General features: G+C 37.0%; 1 protein-coding gene across 3 annotated transcripts in view; it reads left to right on the top strand.

The window, feature by feature from the left end:
• LOC136856782 (NADPH oxidase 4) overlaps positions 1–19,203 on the top strand; it is a 287,464-nt gene that overhangs the window by 169,668 nt on the left and 98,593 nt on the right. For all 3 annotated transcript variants that reach the window (XM_068224960.1, XM_067134888.2, XM_067134889.2), the window contains 2 exons: positions 1,578–1,713; positions 15,234–15,407. In XM_068224960.1, coding sequence (XP_068081061.1) covers positions 1,578–1,713; positions 15,234–15,407 — 310 coding nt within the window. The remainder of the gene's footprint in view (positions 1–1,577; positions 1,714–15,233; positions 15,408–19,203) is intronic.

Below are 19,203 nucleotides of genomic sequence, written 5' to 3'. Positions count from 1 at the left end.
ATATAAGGAAAGAACATTATTCAGGTAATCACATTACTGGGACTGTAAATAAAGGTTACAGATCTCTTCACATGGTTATGAGGGTATTTAGGGATTGTAGTAATGATGTGAAGGAGAGGACATGTAAGTCTTTGAAGATAAGAGTACAGTTGTAGTGTATGGGACCTTCACCAGGATTACTTGATTTGTGAACTGGACAAAATCCAAAGTAAAGCAGCTTGATTTTTCTGGGTGATTTCTGACAAAAGAGTAACGTTGTGGAAAATGTTGTAAAGTTTGGGCTGGGAAGAATTGGGAGAAAGGAGACGAGCTGCTCGACACGGTATGTTCTGAGCTGTCCGTGGAGAGATGGTGTGGAATGAGATTAGTAGAGGAATAAGTTTGAGAGGTGTTTTTAAAAGTAGGAAAGATCACAACATGAAGATAAAGTTGGAATTCAAGAGAACAAATTGGGGCAAATATTTGTTTATAGGTAGGAGAGTTAGGGATTGGAATAGTTTACCAAGGGAGATGTTCAATAAATTTCCAATTTCTTTACAGTCATTTAAGAAAAGGCTAGGAAAAGAAATGATAGGAGATGTACCACCTGAGCAACAGTGCTAAATGCAGATCAGGGATAATTCATTCATTCATTCATTCATTCATTCATTCATTCATTCATTCATTCATTCATTCATTCATTCATTCATTCATTCATTCATTCATTCATTTTCCCAAGCCCTAACAAGCTTGTTCTTGCTTTCCAGATTCATCAGGTAAGCAGGCATGGATATTCATTGAGGGACTATTTGGAAGAGAATAATGGGTAAAGGTGAATATAAGTTGTAAAAGATGAGGCATAAAGGATACACACAGAAGGAGAAAAAGAACCCATTGGTTCATTGCAAGTAACAGAAAGACATAAATAAGTGATGAATCAAGTCACATAAAGAAAGATAGTAAAATGAATACAGAGAAATAATAAGATAAACACAACGACACTCAATCCGGTGATACTCACCTTCCTGATGAAGCAGAAAGGTGGTGGTGGTGATTATTGTTTTAAGAGGAAGTACAACTAGGCAACAAGCTTGTTTGGTGCTGAGAATAAATATATGTAGAAGAATGAGAATTTATATGGTGAGAGCCCATTTATGAGAAGATGGCTGTGTATGATGATAGGGAGATTATCCTTGACCTTTTGAATCTTCATGTTTGTTTTTGTCTTTCATTTCTGTTGCTTCTTCTTCCCACACTGACCTGATATTTTTATCCTTTCATATGCCCCTTTTCATATTCCTATTCTATATGAGTTCATTTGTTACTTGTTTGTTCCTTTTCATTACTCATAACAACAGAATAGTTGTAATAAATTGATATGGAATACTAATTTGCACATAATATGGTTTCTGGATATAAAAAAGAAGAAGAAAAAATCAGATGAAATGTAATTTAGCTGGTTTGCTCGCTTGCTAAAACTGTATGTAAACTGGTATTTGCATGGGTTTTGCTATAATTTTGTTGTTTATGTTATGAAAATTAAAGAAAACAGTTGAAAGTAAAATAAATACAGCTTCTAACAAGTTGTTTGTCTTCAGTGAGGTTCTGAAAGAGTTGGCCAACCCAGACACTCATGTTCCTGGCTGCATTATGATGTCCAAATTAAACGGAACTGATACCAGTGAGAAACCTCAGTGTACCAGTGACCCAGTCTTTATACCAATGAAATCACAGGTATAGTGTTTGGTGAATATCTGGGATTATAAAATAATTTTCAGTAAGAGAAGTATAACTACAGAAAGAAAAATGGATCTTTGGGGTAAATAAATTTTATTGAAATGACCTGCACATCAAATGTGTTTGAGAATAATGGTGTTTAACCCTTGAAGTGCTATCGTCTCACTATGAGACGCTTCGGATCCCAGCTGAAATGCTATCGTCTCGCAGTGAGACGATTCGTAAGAATTTAATTTTGCAGCAAGAATATTCCTAAAATTTATTGTTATACCGGTTTTAGGAGTTATATCGATTTTACTGCGAGATGATAGCACTTCAGCTGGGATCCGATTCGTCTCATAGTGAGACGATAGCACTTTGATGGTTAATGATTTTACACTCATCTTTATTTACTGCTGAAAAATTCTTTATATGGTATCTATTTTTCTTTTATAGCTCTGCTTAGATTTGACATATGATTTGAATCAAGTGGTATGTCCTGAATATTGAGAAAATGTATAAAATCTGGCAGTTTGATATTCATTGTATGTCCTATTATGTAAAAGCTGCATGGTAGAAATACTTACTCTGTTTCTAATACTGCTCTACTTTAGCCAAGCAAATTAAAAAGTTCATCCTCATGAAGTGGGTCTAGGCAGACATGTCACTTTCCAATCTCAAATATACTGCCTTGTTATTTCAGATACAAGGAAATGTAGGATAATTCAAAGAAAATTAACTAAATAATAGCACACAATAATATGGTGTTGGAAAATTTACTTGCTGTTTGAATAGAACCTGGTTGCTGTAACATTAGTTTACTCTGTAACAATGATTTCTAAAATTATGTAAGGAATCTTTAATTATTACAGTTAGGACTACCATAATTTGAGGAAGAAATGGAAAATTGTTCATCTTGCTTCAATAAATAGCCTTATCACATCAATATACCTCTGTGATATGTATCTGTTGGATAAGAACATTTCTAAATTCAAGGGTTCAGAAAGTCAAAGTAGGAAATAATATATCACAGGAAGAGAAGGTTTGAAAGGGAATTGCACAGGGTAGTATAATCGGGCTGTTACTTTTCTTAATATACACAAATGATTTAGGGAACAATACAACATCAAAAATAAGATTGTATGCAGATGACATAATTGTTTATAGGGAAATAAATAACATTGAGGATTGTTCAGAATTACAAAGGGACCTTGAGAGTATCCAAAAATGGGTTGAAGAAAATAATATGAAGGTTAATGGAGGCAAATCAACTGTTACAACATTTACAAACAGGAGCTTTAAAACTGAATTTGAATATACTTTGGATGAGGTAGTTATCCCAAAAGATGGCAAGTGCAAATACTTAGGTGTGAAATTTGAAAGTAATTTGCACTGGAAGGGTCATGTTGATGACATTGTTGGGAAAGCATACAGATCGTTACATGTCATAATGAGGCTACTTAAAGGATGCAACAAAGAATTAAAGGAAAAAAGTTACTTAAGTATGGTTCGTCCATTATTGGAATATGCAAACAGTGTTTGGGATCCTCACCAAGAATACCTAATAAAAGAAATAGATAGTGTGCAGAGGAAAGCAGCAAGATTTGTAACAGGGGATTTCAGGAGAAACAGTAGTGTATCAGAAATGTTAGAGGAACTTGGGTGGGAAACTTTAAGTAAGAGAAGAGAGAAAACTAGACTTATAGGATTACATAGAGCCTATACAGGAGAAGAAGCATGGAGAGAAATCCGTGAGAGGCTTCAGTTGGAAAATAATTATATCAGCAGAACTGACCACAAGTATAAAATTAGAAGGAATTTCAGCAGAAGCGATTGGGGTAAATTTTCATTCATTGGGAAGGGAGTGAAGGAGTGGAACAGTTTACCAGGGGTAGTGTTTGATCCTTTTCCAAAATCTGTACAGATATTCAAGAAGAGAATAAACAGCAACAGGGAAAATAAATGAAATTTTAGAGGGCATTCGACCAGTGCAAGCTATTGTAAATAAAAAAAATGTGTGATTAAATTAATTCCATCCCCTGGTCCATGGAGTTTGGACAGCCAAAGTAGGGGACTGCTTGTAGGGGTGAAGTACAGTGGGTACTTCGAGGGCCTGGGACCGCTACGGTAGCTGTGAAGGCCCTTCAGAAACTCTGAAAAGTGGTGGCAAAAGGGGCCCTGGTTAAGACGCAGCAGGTTGTTATGCTACTTAGGTTCCAAAATGGGTAAAAAAAAAAAAGTAAATAAATACAATGTAAATTTTAATCTTATACCAGTTGCATAATATTATTTGAAGTAATTCCACATACTGTATATGAGTTGACTATGTTTGTAAGTATAGGAGATATTATAAGTAGAATTTTGTAAACAATATAAATTTATTAAGGATGATCTATTTGTTAATAGAAAAAATTGTTAGCGTAAATTGTATATTATTGTATTCTAGAAAAATTTTCTTTTTCTCTTGTTAATTTAAAATTTAGTGCTTGACAATAATGTATTTTAATGTACCATTTGCCACCGAGGTAGACACCTCATTTGCAAATAAAGAGATTTTGATTTTGATCTGATCTCTTGCCTTGGGTGCAGAGTGCAACGGTGGCGTGGTGTTGAGAGGGAGATGAGGAGGTTAGCATTACAGTTACCTTGACAGCCTGTCACCCGGGCTGTTTTCAAAGAGGTTTCAAGAATTCAAAGAGTTTAAGACTGACTACTATTTATTTATCAGATCTTTCTCTCTTTTGCCGGCCCCGTGGTGTAGGGGCAACGTGCCTGCCTCTTACCCGGAGGCTCCGGGTTCGATTCCCGGCCAGGTCAGACATTTTTACCTAGACCTGAGGGCTGGTTCGAGGTCCACTCATCCTACGTGATTAGAATTGAGGAGCCATCTGACGGTGAGATGGTGGCCCCGGTCTAGAAAGCCAAGAATAACGGCCGAGAGGATTCGTCGTGTTGACCACACGACACCTCGTAATCTGCAGGCCTTCGGGCTGAGCAGTGGTCGCTTGGTAGTCCAAGGCCCTTCAAGGGCTGTAGTGCCATGGGGTTTGGTTTGGTTTTGTTTTGTCTCTTTTAGCTGAGAATGTTTCCCATTACTTCCAGCTTGAACTGATAGATCTGCACTCCAACACCCAGATCAAGGATATAGTTCTATAATCCTGAAAAGTGAACAATTATTATAAAGTACCTTCTCAAAAGCAATATCCTCAACTGCACAGACACTGTTCAGTTCCATCTATGTATTTGAGTGTTCTTTTTTCTTTTGTTATGAAATTAACTTAGTCCCAGAAAGGTACAGGTTTAAGGTATCACAGACCCTTAATACAAAAACAGAATGTATTGTACAGTCCAAAAGTAAATAAATTAGATAACCTCTGTAGAGAAACTGAAGTAATAGATGGTATCAGTGATCATGAAACTGATTTTGTTATAGTTAAAACTAAATGTGATAAAAAAGGAAAGTCGTGTGATAGTACATATATCACACCCCCGAATTATATGTAGAAGGTAGAGATATTATTGTCAGTATTCGATTTATTATTATTATTATTATTATTATTATTATTATTATTCTTATTGTCAGTATTTCATTTGTATATTTTGTCATTTATATTGGTAAGCTGGAAGATATCCACATATGTAGGTATGAGTAATTTGTTTTGCACCAGTGGGAAAACATTGCTGTAATAACTCTGGTAATTTGAATGAGTCATCTGGCTATCCCAGTGTGTGTTGTGATGTACTTGTGTCAGGGAATTCCATTTGTCATGTATATATCCCAGCCTGATGAGATGAGCTTGTTGTTGTACCAGGGAAAGTTTGGTGATTCATGAAAACTCCCCAGAGTTTGTTATTATCTTGGGAGGAAGAAGTAGTTCAGGGCTTGGTCTTGATTTGAGATCACTCATGATTGGCTGGCAAGCACCAATCCAGACGTCTCATCTGAGAGGAGGGGGATGTTGATGTCTATAAAGGTTGATGATACGGCGGCAACCAGTGAATTGTATTAGGAGATTGTAAGAGAGATTGTATGAGACATTGTAAGGGTGATTGTAGAGGTGATTGTAAAGGAACGAGAAGGAAGATAACTACAACTACAACTGAGGCACTGTACGGGAAGGAAGTGGTGCTGATACACGGTACTGGAGTGACATGGCTGCAATGGACTGGACTTCAAACGTTCGTGGAGCGTAGTCGTGTTATGTTTGTGGAGAGTGCTTGCGCATTAAGTATTGCAGCACTTGTGGCGGCCTAGCATTATATGTTGGTGAAAGCTATCTCAGACTTTCCATAAATTTATATGTTGAGGATCGACAGACGTGTGTATATATCTTTACAAGTGTTAAAATATGTGAACACAGTAGTACAAGGTACAGTATCTGTGTGAAGTGATAACTGCCGATTATGAGAATCGGTAAGTCGAATTGATATAGAGACAGTGAAGGGTATTTATCTTCATACATGTACATTGTTCATCGGACTATCTGCAAATGGTAGCTTAGTTCTCACTTTCGTTTTCCCACGATTTTCATTATTATTGTTGTTGTTGTTGTAAATATGGAGTCTTCCAGCAATATTTTATGTGTGTATTATATGTCTAATGTTGTATGTTGATGAGGTGCTCATGCACGGAATTTGTTCAGAATATAGTTAGCTATTTTAGAATCAGTGTTATTGATAAACCTAGGTGCAGTTCCTACCTAATTAGTCGTTTTCAGGAGGTTAGGTAAGGCCTGCAGCAGATGTACCAGTACGCAGCATTATGTACACGCCCTGGGATATAAAGTTTACCATGCTCTTATCTAAATTCGAGGGATCCATTCTGGTGAACTCTGGCGCCCATACTACGGACATTTCGGTTAATTATGCTTATTAATTTCATTAAGTTTTTGAGTAATTTTATAATTATATTTTTATTCATGATATTAATTATCAGTAGTCATCAACTTGTTACAGTCGTAAATGTGGAACTATTAGGCAGTACAATATGACTGATAAGACAGGCTTCAGAGAGTTTTAAAAAGTAATTATAATTGGTGGAAAATTTTAAAAATATGTAAACAGACTGTGGGAGTAATTGTCGAGGAATGTGAAAACAGGTATGTACCTTTAAAGACGGTAAGGAATGGTAAAGACCTGCTGTATTATAACAGAGAAGGAAAGAGACTAAGGAGACGGTACAGGTTGGAAAGAAAACGGGTTAGAAATGGCATTGGAAGTAAGGAGAAATTGAAGTAACTTACTAGGAAATTGAATTTCGAAATCAGCTAAGGATAACATGACGGCAGCATAATGGGTGGTCATACCAACTTTAGTGGAGAATGAAGGATCTACAAAAGGCAGAAGTATTCAGCCAGCAATATGTAAAGATTGCTGATTATAGGGAAAATGTCCAGAAAGATGAGGTGACTGATACTAACGAATTATTGAAATTTACCTATGATAACAACAACATTCACAATAAGATACAAAGTTGAAAACTAGGAAAGCAGCTGAAATTGATAAGATTTCTGGGGATATACTAAAGACAGTGGGTTGGAATATAGTACCATATCGCTAGTAATTTGATTACTGTTAGCAGGAAGGAGTTATACCAAATGAATGGAAAGTTGCTATAGTAGCTCCTGAGTATAAAGGAAAAGGTGATAGGCAGAAAGCCAGACCAGTCAATTTGACATGTGTTGCATGTAAGCTTTGGAATTTATTTATTTATTTATTTATTTATTTAATTATTAGATACAGCCTATGGAGGGCCATTTTACACTGATAATAATAATAATAACATGTTTAAAAAAGTATAAAAGGTAACAGTCAGTATAAACAACAATATTAAGTATCAACAGTAAATTATTAACAATAACAATGTAACAACAATGGCAACGATAACTGGCAAGGCTTGGTTACAGACTTAGGAAGAAGAAAGGGCGTGGGTTGGATGGACAGCAGAAAATGGAAACCCGGAGAGGACTTCAAAAGAATCTTTTAATTTTGTGTTTGAAGGATGCGAAAGGTGTGAATATGTCAGTATCGGCTAGTGAGTTACCAAGAGTTGGGAGACGGTGGAAGATAGACCATTGTTGTAAGGATAGGCGCGGACGGGACACATGATGAGCATACCGGTTGCGTGTTGGGTGAGGGGAAACGTGTATATCAAACCGACCGACCCACCCACCCACCCACCCACCCACCCACCGACCGACCGATCAACCAACCCACCCACCCTGATCTGCATTTACGGCAGTCACCCAGGTGGCAGATTCTCTATCTGTTGTTTTCCTTTTTCTATTTGTGAAACTCACAACCTGACTTTTAATCCCGTTTATCATCATACCATTGCCTACTGTCCATCTCGCAACACTATCAAGGTCACCCTGCAGCTGCTCACAATCTTGTAACTTATTTATTACTCTATACAGAATAACATCATCTACAAACAGCCTTATCTCTGATTCCACTTCTTTACACATATCATTGATATATATAAGAAAACATAAAGGTCCAGTAATACTGCCTTGAGGAATTCCCTTCTTAATTATTATAGGTATAGGGAAGTACATCAGAAGAATATTACATTTGGTATAGCCATTGATTATTTTATGAAGGTAACAAAGATCGGAGAACTGTAAATGGCTTCTCAGTTGAGTATACCCAGCTTGTTCAAATGTTAGATTTAATTTTACTATAATCTATTAGCTCCATAGTCCATATTGATAGTTCAAGCATACAAGTATGAAGGATGAGTTCTCCACCTAATCAATACTTTATTTTACATAGTGTCGATATTATTTACATAAAAGGACAGCGACAGTTTCGACCTGTAAATAGGTCATCTTCGGCTGTTGAAGAACCTGCTTAATAGCGACTGTACAGAATAAACACTACTAAAATTAAACAAGAATGCCATTAAAATAAACATGAATGCCACTATTCTAAAAAATACTTAACATTAAGATATATACATATGGTACCATTTTGAGGGTTAGAGGGCTTTACCCTGGCCCCATGATTTCTACATATTTCAAAAATTATATTTGCTGAGGTTGAAATTGGATACAATTCTTAAGAGTTTATCAAGAATCTCTGACATTCTGGTGTCAAGTTCGAATATCTATGTTAAATGCCAACACTATGTCCAACGGTTTTATGAGATGTTTCCAAGTGCATTGTTGGGCCGCAATTATGCGGGGACGTCGTGTTCATTAGAATAAGAGGTTCAGTAACCTATTTACAGATACCCACAGCTTATTCTCAGTCTATATCAATGCTGAAAAACATGTTGGTGGCCACTATTTTAAAAATACCGGTACTTAACATTAAGATATATACATATGGTACAGTTTTGGGATTAAAGGGCTTTTATCCTGGCCCCATGATTGCTACATATTTCAAAAATTATATTTGTTGAAGTTGAAATTGGATACAATTCTTAGAGTTTATGAAGAATCACTGACATTCTGGTGTCAGGCTCGGATATCTAATGTTAAATGCCAACACTATGTCCAACGGTTTTATGAGATGATTCCAAGTGCATTGTTGGGCCGCAAATATGCGGGGACATCGTGTTCATTAGAATAAGGGGTCTAGTAACCTGTTTACAGATACATAGCTCATTCTCAGTCTATATCAGTGCTGAAAACATGCTAGTTTATATTAGACTTCCTTGTTGAGGTTTACGTTGCTGTGTGCGACATATTGAAATCAATGAAAGTAAGTTGTGGTTGCTCCCCTCTTCCTACTTGTGTTCCCTCTGGTAAATTTAAAAAATCTGAGAAAGAAGAAAAGGAAGGTAGGTATTAGAATAACTGATAGAGAGTGCCTGTTCTTTTCAACACAGCCATACCCATTCTAAAAGACACATATTTAAAAAATAATCAGCAAACACAAACCCACACACACCCCAAAAGACACACCCTACTCCACACCACCCCCTCCACAAGCTGCTTCCCCCTTCCCACCACCTCTCTTTCTTAACACTACAACAGCCACAAGACATACACGCACCAATGTGCAGCACGCTACTAACTATGCTTGAGGAGAGAGAGAGACACACACACACACGCACGCCCCTATTTAACAGGCACCCTTTCTTCTTGGGAACATGTTGTCCCTTATGTGCTAAAGAATGGGGTTCTGTGCTGCCCTTCGAGGCACAATCAGGAGATGAAAGTAGTTGTTCCAGCTGTTCTTGTGCCCTTGAATCTTCAAATATTATCATGAGACCCCATTAGGGGGGCACTTAGGCATCTTCAAAACCAGAGAGAAAATTAGAGAAATGTTTATCTGGAAGAGTATGGACAGCAAAATCAGAGAAATGGTTAAAGCATGTAAATCTTACTTGCTTAGTAAGCCCACCTTGTCAACTATGCAAGGGCTATTGTCATCGCAAGCTATAAGCCATGATCAATTAGTTCTACATAATGCCCAACAGATGGCAGAGCATGCCAGAGATCGAATCGGCACTCGAGAGTGAACTGGGGAAACTCAAAGGAATTGAAGTTCTTGTGCATCGTCTATAGACGGGCGTAGCTCTGCTGGATCGGCTGCGTCAGCCCGTCTATAGACGTACGTAGCACTCATTGGGTTAAGATAGTGAATACTGTTTAATTTTGTTAAATGTAGGTTGTGCCTTTGATAGGCCTGGATACTGTGGATTTAAAAAAATAGTTTCCTAAATGTAAATTTGTAAAGCAAAGATGCTCTTACTATTGGTGTAAAAGACATGGGGAGATCTGTCTCCTTAACTGTTGATTGAATAGAGCAGTAGTGCTCAAGTATCATCTGTAAATTTGGGAGCTTTAAGCTCAGATTGTTAATTGGCAGTTTGTTGATTATCCTTTTTTTCTCCACTTTGTATCTAAGCTAACAAGATAGTTCTGTACCTGAATTGTTGCCCTCTTAGCAAAGTGTAAAATTGAAAATTTGAAAAGAAAAGAAAAGAAGAGAAAGAAATATATCTATAATTTTAAAGTTTTAAATCAATCTTCTGACTGTCTTATACCCACCCATTCATGCCTGCACCTTCTTTCACCTCTGTAAAGCACGGTATCTCCGTAACACCCAGTCGCTCTGTAACAGAGTACAGTACAGTACAGTATAACCATGTGAAAGTCTTTGTTTATATCTTCTTGGAAATCCCGAATGCCATGCATATTAATTGCATGTTATGTACTGTCAATCATCTGCTGCTAATTAGCTTTCAGCCTGATGAAAAACCTTTCACAAGAACAGTTTAACATCTATTGTTTAGAAAGTCCCTCAACCTCTGAGAGCAGGTAGACTACATACAGTTTTACACCAAACATTGACCATTTGATTTCAATAAATTCTTACAAATTTTCAGCTTAAGAAAGGTACTGTAGTTGAAGTGCTGTGTCATATCATGCTTAGTTGTGCTATGCTCTCTGTTCTGTTATGGTTATGATCTTCTTGTCATCCCTGTTTTCTCCACATATTTAATTTGGAATGTAGGTTTCAGCATAAACCTGTCCCTGTTGTCTGGATTGCAGCATAGTGGCATAACTATCATTTTTGTTATTATATGTATTTTAATGTTATAATTATTCTTGTAACATTGTCTTTGTCTGGTATACATATGTTTTAGTTATCACATAATCTGTTTAATTTTTATTTGGCTGAAGATGGCCACCAAGTGGCTGAAACTAGTCCCAAGACTGATGTAACATTATTTACTTGATACTGTACATTATATTGAAAAGGTGGGACCCTCTAGTCAATTTATTTCTTATAATTGCACTTCAATATGGAACAAAAATGAGATTTATAGCTTAGAACCTCCTCTTTGAAATGGAATTTACCACAAACCATTATCTTCTAAAATGACTGTCTTATACAAAGAAAAACGAAAATACAGATAAATATATAAAAGAAAACTCTGATTATAGGTATAATTAATCATTTTATTTTGCTTGGTTTTACAAGTTGGAACATTTATCTCTTGATTTTCTTCAGTTGATTCGTGGATTCAGTTGGTAGTTGTTTTGATGGTTGCCCTCTTTTCTTCACGGGCTGCTCAGGAACTGTAGGTTCTGCAGACTTCTTCAGCTGTTGTAAGGATGGTCATCCTCTTTTCTTTGCAGACTGCTCAGGAATGTAGGTTTCAGTATGAACCTGTCCCTGTTGTCTGGATTTCAGCACAGTGTTCTGATCTCGCAGTAAAAATACCATTGTCATGCATTAGAGAGGCCATCTGCTTGTAGGTTTTTTGGTTCGCCTTCTGCTTCAGCTGACACATGTCAGAATGGCTCTGGTTGTGACTCAGTATATGTCTGGCAGAGTAAGCCTCTTCCTGTCGCTAAAATACGTGAAATAGTAGAATGTATTGATTGCACACAGGCGTTCGTAAAATAGTGACAAAAACTTATCTGCTAGGATACGAGTTTCTTCTTTGTCAGTGGACAGTATGTTGGTACTACCAGACATAATGGTGAAGCTTGAATGACACATACCGAGCTCGATAGCCGCAGTCACTTAAGTGCGGCCAGTATCCAGTATTCGGGAGATAGTAGGTTCGAACCCCACTGTCGGCAGCCCTGAAAATGGTTTTCCGTGGTTTCCCATTTTCACACCAGGCATATGCTGGGGCTGTACCTTAATTAAGGCCACGGCCGCTTCCTTCCCACTCCTAGCCCTTCCCTGTCCCATCGTCGCCATAAGACTATCTGTGTCGGTGCGACGTAAAGCAACTGGCACCACACAGCACTGAATGACACATTCCAGAAACTCAGAAAATGTATCAATCATGGATCTTGTATACTGCAGTTTAATGAGGCCAAATGTCGTATCAGGGCTAAATGTCATAATTATGGCCCAATAATACAAAATTTAACCTTATTTTTTAAATTTCTGTTCGTGTGTACTGTACATGCCAGTACGAATATTCTAAAATGGTGTTATTCTTATTTTGAGTGATGTGATTTTCAGAAAAAATATGAATTTCATCAACTTGTTGTTCAATTTCAAGACTTTAGTGTAGCATGAAAATTACATACACTTTTACCTTTGCCAGTTGAGTGCACCTCATCAAGAAGGAATGTACTGCTGACCAACTCTTTAATTGTTCACTCTAAAGAGGAAGCTTTCCACGCAGATTTGAAGTATGCTGCCCCAACAGCTTGTGCGGACAGTGACTATGAAATATTTTGAGCGTAGTCCATTGAAATAACAAGCATCTTTGTCAGATTCCTCAGTCCCTTCAATGGCACTTTGATAATGATGGCACCAAATTTTTGGCTTATTCATAATGTTCAATGGCTGCAGCCATTGTTACCTTCTTCTTTCATCTGAACTGTTCTAGGCACATCTCATTTGTATATTATTTTAACATATCTCATAAAGAGCACTGGCTGGTTTCATTGAAGGTCAATATTTTTGCCAATTTTTAAAAAATACTTGTTTTCCCGTGGGCTTCCTAAACATTACACAGGATTTGCAGTATTTTGTTTGCAATTAGAATTTTGTTTCATGGTCCAACTCATTGGCTGAATGGTCAGCGTACTGTCCTTCGGTTCAGAGGGTCCCGGGTTTGATTCCAGGCCGGGTCGGGGATTTTAACCTTAGTTGGTTAATTCCAATGGCATGGGGGCTGGGTATATGTGTTGTCTTCATCATCATTTCATCCTCATCACGACACGCAGGTCGCCTACGGGCGTCAAATAGAAAGACCTGCACCTGGCGAGCCGAACCCGTACAGGAATATCCTGGCACTAAAAGCCATACGACATTTCATTTCATTTTTGTTTCATGGGAAGGGAGCTTCATGACTCTATAGTCCTTAAAATGTGTTAGCTTGCCTGGAAGAGGCACTGCATGTTTGTCTGCATAGGCAGCAGTTAGGAGCGCACAGCTGTGAGCTCGCATCCGGGAGATAGTGGGTTCGAACCCCACTATCGGCAGCCTTGAAGATGGTTTTCCGTGGTTTCCCATTTTCACACCAGGCAAAAGGCTGTACCTTAATTAAGGCCACGGTCACTTCTTTCCCATTCCTAGGCCTTTCATGTCCCATCGTTGCCATAAGACCTATCTGTGTCGGTGCGCCGTATAACAACTAGCAAGAAAAAAAGGGTTCCTACCCATTAAAATTTTAATTATAAAATAATGAGGAAAATGTAAAACACATATATTACTGAAATTAATGATTTTTACTGTGCATACTTTCATAAAAACATCAGTAGTAATACACATAATATAGAAATAATAGAATGACTGCCAGACCTTGAGCAATAAAGCAAAGTAGTGGTGGCAACTCTGCACTTGAAGTGTATTTGTCATGTTTTCACTCTGGCAATTCCATCTGAAACCCAGAAATAACTTTCTGATGTTTCCCATTCTTGGTATAACAACAGAATTTAAACAAAAAGATTTAAAATTTACTATTTTTCTGGGGGAGGGGCTAATTTACTTACAGGGGAATATATCCCTTCTCCTGCTGGGTACTGACTGAAATAAACACTAGTAGTTAAGCCCTATGTTCCTTCTCGGCCCCACCATTTCTGATTTCGCACCCTGGTTGGATTGGTGGTTTCCCAGTTAGTTCATGGACTTGACCTTTTACACCATGTTCAGTGAAGTGCCATTGAGTAGTCTTGTACTTCTTCAAACTTAAATTGTAGAGGAATAAGTACATTTTCCAGTAAATAAGTACTTATCTGAGTTGATAATTTGCAAGAGTTCAATGTTCGCTTTATTTGGCTGATCGTTACTGGTTCTACCTTGAAAGATTGCTGAGCTGAGAAAATATTAGGTGACCTTAAATGAGTGTGACATGTTGACCGTATCATACTAATGAAAACATCTCATGGTATTTGTTTGGTACATTTCAAGGAGCAAGGAGTCTTGTGCATCTGATCAACTGTTTCTTCCTCCTACAAATTATGCACTGATTGACCAATACTTGGGTCAGTTCCTTGAAAATTTAAATGAGCTTGACTCTTGCTCAGACTTAAAGTTGCAGCTGGCTTAAATAAAGTTGACTGCTTGTGTTCATCTTCTGCATAAATTTCTGATGAAGGATTGTAATCAGAATCATTAGTCTCTTTGACTCACTTACAAAATGATGTCAACTTCACAAAATTCATCCATTCTGTAACAAAACAGAATACGCATATCAATCTTTAATTAATTCCTTTGAACATGTTTAGAAATTAAATTTCAAAAATACTTACATTACTGTTTGACAGAATTTAATAAACAGTTTGTTTGATAATGAAAACATTTGCCCAGAAAATATAAACATAATATTCCTTTCCTGAAAGCAAACAATTATCTATCTTATTGATATTAGAACATACCATGAGGCTTACAATTTTCATGGACTATCATGTGAACATTGCAGACAACTATCTCCAACTGCCAAAGGTTGCTCAAACTGGCTTGCAGTGTTACCAAAACTGTTTTTCTTATAAACAGGATTTCAATTATAAGGTGACTGTTTTGGCATAGTCACATATTATTCAGACTAATATTCTGAAAATGTCAATAATTTGGACTAGTATTAAAATATCTTGAATGTGATTTTGCAGGGCTGGCTATGGATAACACCTCCTCTAATACTATATGGACTGGATCAACTGCTCCGTTTAATGAGGCGTAACCGACAACATTTGTATGTAGTGCAAGCCACACGACTTCCAGGGTCAGCTGTTCATCTGGTTCTAGAAAGCCCTGGCAGAGATTTCAATTGCCAACCAGGTCAGGTGGGTTACTGAGAAAATCTGTATTTGAGGTTTCTTCCTTTTCCATAGAAGAAACTGTCATCGTTAACCTTGGTGATATAGAACAATTGTCAGACATTCTAACCTTTTTCAAAGTTCTCCTGATCCATAATTGCTCGGTTAAAGCAAACAATTTAGAAATACACTCTCCTCTGGGGCAAATGTTAAACCAGAACCTTTTAGTCAATAATGACCTGTTTCTGTGTATTCTCAGCATTCTCTTTGATCAAAAAAAAACCCTAAGCACTAAATCATTTGTCCTCATACCATGTCAATAGACCTCCATAATAATTGGCTCACATCTAAGCCATTTCTGTCCCTTAACCCTAGCTAGAACTTCCATTACCCACAGTTCAAATCCTGACCAATGCATGTGGGATTATTGAAATGAGAAGACATGTTCCTTTGGTTCAGATTACACATAAGGCTGGAGGTACCGAACAAGTTCCCTATGCGGTATGGGTCACGTCACCATCGACAGTCCTGAGAATGCTTTTCCATAGCTTCTCAGTTTCACATTAGGCAACTTCTGTTAATGCCATGTCTCCTTCCTTCCCTGCCCTAGCCCTCTAATATCATAGGATTTTGAAAACTTATCAGCATTAGGGCAACATTAAACCTCTACTAAAATAAAAATAAAAGAAACAGAAAAGAAAACTTGAAGCTCAGTGGCTATTATACCAATATCAACAGTCATGTAAAATTGCATGTTTGCTTGTTTGTTTGTTTTCTTTTTTCGCTCCATCACCAGGCCAAGCACTTGCTGCATTTAGGTGATTAATTAATGGTGTGTCATCTCCGGTGAAGCCTGGTGCAAGTCTTCTGGGTTGATGCCTGTAGATAACCTGCACTTCTATGAGGATGAGTTCCTAGCCGTGATGAATTATAATGTTGAAACCACCCACCCAGCCTCTGAGCCATTGGAATTCACCAATTAACATTAAAACTAAAATCAATCAATCAATCAATCAATCAATCAATCAATCAATCAATCAATCAATCAATCAATCAATCAATCAATCAATGCAAATATTCATTTATAGGATTAGCAGTAAGGGATTGGAATAAATTATCAAGGGAAATGTTCAATAAATTTTGAAGTTCTTTGAAAATGTTTAAGAAAAAGCCAGGTAAACAAATGATAGGGAAAATGCCACCTGAGCGATGGCCCTAAATGTAGATCAGTAATGATTGATTGACTTCCATACCCTGATCAGTATATCTACTACAAAACAAGCAGCGTGGCCAGCACTTAGGATATTCCTTCTTATTGACTGAAAAAGAAGCTTTTGAGTCACATCACTCTTGGTCTAAGTCATCAATGAATCCAGAAAATTCACCATCAAGCTCACAATCACCATCTGTGGCAGCATTATTTTCATATTCTACACTCTTCGTAACCTCAATATTTGCATTACATAATTTTGGTAAATTTTCTTTTAACGTCTGCATTATCAGAGGTACCCTCACTCTTCTTTGTTGATAACCTTTTAACCCTTCAAGCCAGTATTAAAAGTTGGTCAAGTTTTACCGTACAGCAGTAATAAATTTTAGAAAAACATCACAATTTTACATGCTGTCACAAACATTGCTATAACTGCTAAATGACTTGTCTGATTTTGTTCAAAATAAATGGATACACAGTTCATATTATGCAGATATTGTATCTACATACAAAAAGATGGCATGCATAATAAAAAAATGCCTAATTACCATCTTGTTGGAATAAAATTTGAATCAACCGGTGTCCATGATCACTCAGGTGAGCATTCAGTTATATTACTATCACTATGTAAATCACACATAATTTCCTGCTGTGCATAATCATCATCACTAACACTTTCATTATCACTCGCTGCATTAGATAAATACAGACCATGTGAGGACGCTGCCATGTTGTTTACAAAGATCGATGTTGATGAAACAAATTCTTTTTATGCCAACACAATGCCGCATTACAGTAGAAGATACTCCCCTGCATAGAATGATACCCTGTGCTGTGAGTCGTGCTAAAAGTTCACGTTGTCAACCAACAGATGGCATGCAGATGTACATCTAAAACATCGCTAGCCTAGTCCATACTGGTAAATGTCAAACCACTCCTGGCTTATGTTTTGTACGTCCTTACATGTACATGTCGAACCGGCTTGAGCAGTTAAGCAAACTCATGTTCTCTTTATACCTACTTCAAAGAATATATTCCTTAAAAGCTACAGTAAATTCATAAACATATAAACATTGTAATGAAATGAAATTTTACAAACAATTTATCAGAACTATCAATCCAGCAAAAGAAACTATGGACTCGCAGATGTGATGTTGTCTGGTCAAAGAACATAGAACTGTTTTCTCTTTATATGTGGTCTCTGGTGATTTTCAAATTAATATGAGAATTACTAGGCAAATAGCTGTGCAGTTTGGGTCATGTAGCCATCAGCTTGAACCCCACTATCAGCAGTTCTGAAGATGGTTTTTCATAGTTTCTCATTTTCACAGCAGGCAAATTAATTAAGGCCATGGTCACTTCCTTCCCACTCCTAGCCCTTTCCTATACCATTTTCACCAAAAGACCTATCTGTTCAGTACAACATAAAGCAGATTGTTAAAAAAAAGCAGGAATTTTAACTGGCCACCTCTTTTAAGAGTTTAATCAAATAATTAACACAATTTTTTACTGGAACAGTTATATTGAAATTTTTTACTGGAAAAGCATTCCCATGTGTCTCTCCTCAAATATAGCTCTGGTCCCAGTTGTTCTCCTGTCCACTCTAACTCTTCCCTCAATTTCACTTGAACTTATTCCATCAGCCTCAATTACTGTTTTGATCCCCAATATTTCAATTTACTCATTGTCTTAATTGTCTCATTTCCAAGCTGTAACATCCTGTCAGCGTTTGTCCCCTTTGAGAAGTACTGTATTTAATTTCACTATAATTCAGTTAGCCCCGACATTTTACATTCCTCAGTTATTAATTTCTTCATCATTTAGGAAGCATCTTCAGTATTTTAGGTCACTTCACTTGATCATCTGCAAATAGTAAGTGATGTAGAAAGTAGTTTGGTTTCATCAGAATTCCCTTGGGACCAAATTTCCTGAACCATTTCAATAAGCAGGCATCAAAATAAATTTTGGCTTTATACAACAACCCTAGTAAACCTTGATTTGTGTAAAATTCTCTGGATGGCTTTAATCTGGTAGTTATTATTTATACTTACCAAAATATTAAAAAACAAAACCTTCAGTTCTTTCATTATTCTTTTCCATATATTTTCACTATTTGTTAAAGTTTAGTATTTGTAATTTGTCTCTCTTCAGTAATTAATATTTTAAGTATTTGTGGAAAGTATAGTACGCGAACTTTTTCTTGAGCCCTAGTTCCCATTCAGCACTATGGAGTTCAGGGCTCAAGAAAAGGTTCGCGTACTATACAAGAGATGATAGTGATAAACCAAAGTGTAATACTGATAGCCTTCCTAAAAATATGAAATTTGGATAAATAAAAGATTCTTGCATATTTCATCACTATTTTACTGCTGCTGTAATTCTCTGAGTACCTATTCAGAAAAGTATTTGTTCCAAACAACTCTCTGGTCAGTCAAGTTTGCAGAATAGTAGCATGATAGTAAAGCATATTGCTCAAGTTGTCTGGTACATTGCATCTTCGTAGGTTATCCTTTCAGTCAGGCCACCCTCCAGCTGAGTCCATCATTTTAATTGAAGCAACCTGTTGTATTCTCTCTATGATCTTGAGGGCATTATTTTTCTTTTCTTATAGTG

This window comes from Anabrus simplex, chromosome 1, assembly GCF_040414725.1.
Source record: "Anabrus simplex isolate iqAnaSimp1 chromosome 1, ASM4041472v1, whole genome shotgun sequence".
NCBI lineage: Eukaryota > Metazoa > Arthropoda > Insecta > Orthoptera > Tettigoniidae > Anabrus > Anabrus simplex.
Note: the sequence above shows the minus strand (reverse complement) of the source record. Positions and strands in the feature narration are given on the sequence as shown.